At 46.8% G+C, this 4067-nt stretch overlaps 1 protein-coding gene across 1 annotated transcript; it reads left to right on the top strand.

The window, feature by feature from the left end:
- The first annotated feature begins 375 nt into the window (after positions 1–375).
- On the top strand, positions 376–3012 carry LOC104415583 (beta-galactosidase-like). The gene is made up of 7 exons (XM_039308742.1): positions 376–705; positions 1032–1271; positions 1349–1527; positions 1631–1736; positions 1900–1987; positions 2269–2388; positions 2493–3012. The coding sequence occupies exons 3-6, from the start codon at positions 1427–1429 to the stop codon at positions 2379–2381; spliced, it is 408 nt and encodes a 135-aa protein (XP_039164676.1). The 5' UTR covers positions 376–705; positions 1032–1271; positions 1349–1426; the 3' UTR covers positions 2382–2388; positions 2493–3012.
- Positions 3013–4067: the final 1055 nt, after the last annotated feature.

The following is a 4067-nucleotide window of genomic DNA, read 5'->3' as shown; positions in this document are numbered from 1 at the left end:
GGGAGAGTAATGAGATGCGATCGTCGAGAAATAGCATCAAAATTGGAGATGTAGTAGATAGGGGTGAGCGTGGTTCCGGGTAGAACCGGGAACCGGAACCGAACCGGAGGAGGTTCCGGTTCGGTTCCGGTTCTAAGGAGACCGGTTCCGGTTCCCGGTTCTCTTTTTCGGGAACCGGCGGTTCCGGTTCGGTTCCGGTTCCCATAGGAACCGGAACCGACAAAGTTAAAAATAAAAAACCCCAATCCCTTCGCGTTAAGCCCCCTTCAATTTTCCCCCTTTCCCTTTCTTTTTCTCTCTCTCTTTTCTCCCCTTTTTCCTCCTCACGTCACTTCCGCCCCCACTTTTTCTTTCCCCTCTCTCTCTCTCTCCTCTTTCCTCCTCTCTCGGCCCGAACCCTCCCACCTCTTCTTCTTCTTTTTCTTCTTCTTCTTCTTCTTCCTTCCTCTCTTCTGTCTCTGCCCGACGTTGCTCACTATGCTCCGTGCTCGCCCTCGACGAGTTCCTCGACGAATCTCCACATGGAGTCGGGCCTCAAGTCCCTCGACGAGTTCCTCTCCGGCAAGACCTACATCTCCGGGTAAAGCTCGTCTACAAGAAGCCGGCGAAGAAGACGACCGCATCCCCATCTTCGTCGGCTCGGAGGACCTCGCGTGGAACCATGTATCATCCCACCGAGAGGCAGCGTTCGCGGTGGCAAAGATCGTAAGCTCTCTCTGCATCGTTCTTTTTAAGCTCTTGAGCATTTGTGTTGTATTCTCTTTGCTCGATTCGAAAGCGCGGGGCTTTGAAGCTTGGGCTGGCTTTCGCCTCCTCGACAACGAGATTCTCATCCTCAAGGTCTGTCCCTCTCTTTGGACGTCGATGGCTTTGGTTGGATTTGCTAGGGCTCGTGGCGCGGGTTTACTTGTTGTTGGGGGCTTCGTGCTTCGGCTCGTGCGCGAGGGTTTCTTTTGAATCTTAATTTAGGGTCCGTGCATTGATGGGGGTTTTGATGGGATTTCGTTTGTTTTTCTGTTTTGTGATGGTAGGAGGAGATGCAGAGGACGAATCTGGACGCCAGTCGCCCCCCGCTCGCCCCGCCCTTTCCTCCGTCGACGCCGTCAGCCCCCTCTCGCCCCGTAGCTTAGCCGGTGGACATCGCTCACCCTTGACGCCGCTACTGAACGCAGCTCGTTCCCCCGGTGGACGCCGCTCGCCGCTCGTCCAATCGCCCCGACGCCGCTCGCCCGGCCCGCCCCGACGCCTCTCGCCGCTCACCTTTCATGCTGGTAATCTCTGCTGCCCCCTCTCTCCGTCGTTTTGCGAAGTGTCGCAAAACTGAGCAAAGCCCTTTGCTGTCCTGCAGATTTCAGTTCTCCTTTAGGGTTGTTTTTTTTGCGCTGCCTATGCATTTCGTTCGTAAGAGAGGAGTGTGAAGGTGGGTATGTTCAAGGGAGCATTTACGGCATTCAATCAGGTCAAAAGTTTGGACAACGTAGAAATTGAAGGTGGGTATGAGACTCCCGATGTCTACGTGCATTGCTGGTACGTCAAAAAGCGTATATCTGAACAAGCTGAAATTATCCCCTCTCCTCTGTATCTTTCTCAGTCGTGTAGATTCAAAGCTAATTATTATGAGGATTTCCAGGTACACCGAGTTTGGGGGAGCGGTGCCTTATAGGCAAGCAGAGGATTTGGCATTCTCGGTCGTGAGGTTCATTCAGAACAGCGGTTCATTCATCAATTACTATATGGTAATCTTGACTTCCGTAGCATCTGTGGCTCTGTAACAATCACTTGATTTTGCCTTTCCATTATCCTGCGAATTATAATCATTAATTAACCTTCTTTTTTGTCTCGTTTTAAATGATTGCATACTTGCTTGTTCTTTATATGGGTCTTGTTCGTTGTCTTTAGTATTGCGGAGGAACCAACTTTGGCAGGACAGCTGGTGGTCTCTTCATTGCCACCAGCTATGACTACGATGCTCCTCTTGGTGAATATGGTATGTGACTTGGAATAGATTGTTAGTATCCTGGCGTGGGCAAGGCTAACTTTGCTCATGTGCCTCAATTTGTTTCACTTTGAGCATTCGATGGATCTAACAACTTTAAGACTGGAGTAATTGGTAACACCATCAGAAGTTTAACCGAGTGAAGGCAAATCTACATCTTGTTGCTTAAACATTAAACCTTTTAAAACTAAGTCTAGAAGTAATTCATGACATCCTATCATGGTGATTACTAAGTCATCTTCCTTACATCAGAATTTGCGTAAATGTTGCAGGTTTACTGAGGGAACCAAAGTGGAGTCACTTGAGAGATTTGCACAAAGCCATTAGGCAAAGTGAATGGGCTCTGGTTTCTGCTGATCTGCGCAGTGCGGTCACTTGGAAGTAATCAAGAGGTTTGGTTTCTCACGCCCCCTTAAAATGAATATGCATGAAAACACTCCCACAGCCTTGTGGGTTGTTAATTAAACTTTTACCTGTCAAATTCTATTTTTCTTAGGCTCACGTGTTCAAAGCTGGAAGCGGATGCGCGGCCTCCTGGCAAACTACGGCACGAAGTATTCTGTCATAGTCAATTTTGGAAACGGTCAATATGACTTGCCGCCTTGGTCCATCAGCATTCTTCCGGACTGCAAAACTGCTATTTACAACACTTTGCAAGGGTAAGGCACAGACCATTTGGTCCCAAATGTGGAAGCTTTTTAATAAGTTTTGTCACAAATTTCCAAAGTAGGCAGATGATGAGTTGGCTGATTTTAGAGGATGCCTTGATATTATTCCTGAAATGCTCGAACTGAGATTAGTGCTTTTGAATGTCAAATTTTTGTTAGTGCTTTTCTGGACCTTGTTGTTTTGCCATTCTTTGTTTTGCCATCAACAATGCTGCTGCTGTTTGGACTTCGATGATGAGCAGCCCGCATGTTGACGAGCTGACATGGAAAAAAGTTGCACGTGTCGCTGTTCAATTTTATTTGTTTTGTATTCTCTCTCATAAATGATAAACTTGTTTATTATTGTTGCGTTCATTTTTGTTTTGTTTAACTAAAAATGAAAAAAAAAAGAACCTGTTGGACCCTGGAACCGACCCTGGAACCTGTGAGAGGGTAGGTTCCAGGTTCCAGATTCCGACGGGTAGGTTCCAGGTTCCACAAAATGAGGAACCTGTACCCGAGGGTAGGTTCCAGGTTCCAAGCGGAACCTGTAAGGAACCTGGAACCGCTCACCCCTAGTAGTAGATGTCAAATTAGTAGCTAAAGGGAATAGTAACTACAAAGTGGGCAGGGCTAGAGTAAAGTTGAATCTGGAAACCCCTCTCAAAACAGGTGTATTGGTGAATTTTGACAGAAAAAGATTGTGGGTTGAATTTAAGTACGAAAGACTCCCGAGTTATTGTTATTCATGTGGGAAGATTGGGCATTATGCAACTAATTGTCCAGAAATTCCATATGAGGAAACGGGGTTAGCAAAGAACTTACCAGGAAGGTTTGGGCACTGGCTTCGCGCAAAGGCACGCGAGCTGAGTCCATATGGCAAAATTTTCTATGGCAAGCAAGAAATACAGCTAGAGGAGGAGGAAAGTGTGCCTGAGACTCCCATTCAGCCAACCCCTGAACCAGAACAGCATCAGAATGTAATGCAGCAAACCCAACCACTTGGCAATTTGAGCAATAATGAAACCTTCAACTTACAGGAATACCACCACACTATCTCTTCACAAGAATTAGTACTCTTTGCAGAGAAGGGCCCCCAGAAGCGAGGTAGTAGCTGCCTTGATGATGAATCTATCATGGTAATATATCAGGAACAGTTAAAAGAGGCTAAAGTAGAAATGGCGGAGAAGATAGCTGAGGAAAAAAAGCCAAACAAGGGAGAAAGCAAGAAGTACTAAGCTGTCCTCCTCAAAAAAAAGGGAAAAGATTATGTCCCTATGGTGCTCAATCATCAAAATCAGTAATGGTCGACACTACCCAGCTGGTTGAAACTCCTATTCGCGTGGCAAAAAAGTCTGCTCAATGGGCTCTGGTGGCTAGCCCTAATAAGCCACCAACTCATCCATAAAGATTATGAGCTGGAA

The sequence above is a fragment of the Eucalyptus grandis genome, chromosome 3, assembly GCF_016545825.1.
Source record: "Eucalyptus grandis isolate ANBG69807.140 chromosome 3, ASM1654582v1, whole genome shotgun sequence".
Taxonomy (NCBI): domain Eukaryota; kingdom Viridiplantae; phylum Streptophyta; class Magnoliopsida; order Myrtales; family Myrtaceae; genus Eucalyptus; species Eucalyptus grandis.
The sequence above is the reverse complement of the archived record's forward strand: the minus strand, read 5'-3'. Positions and strand labels throughout refer to the sequence as shown.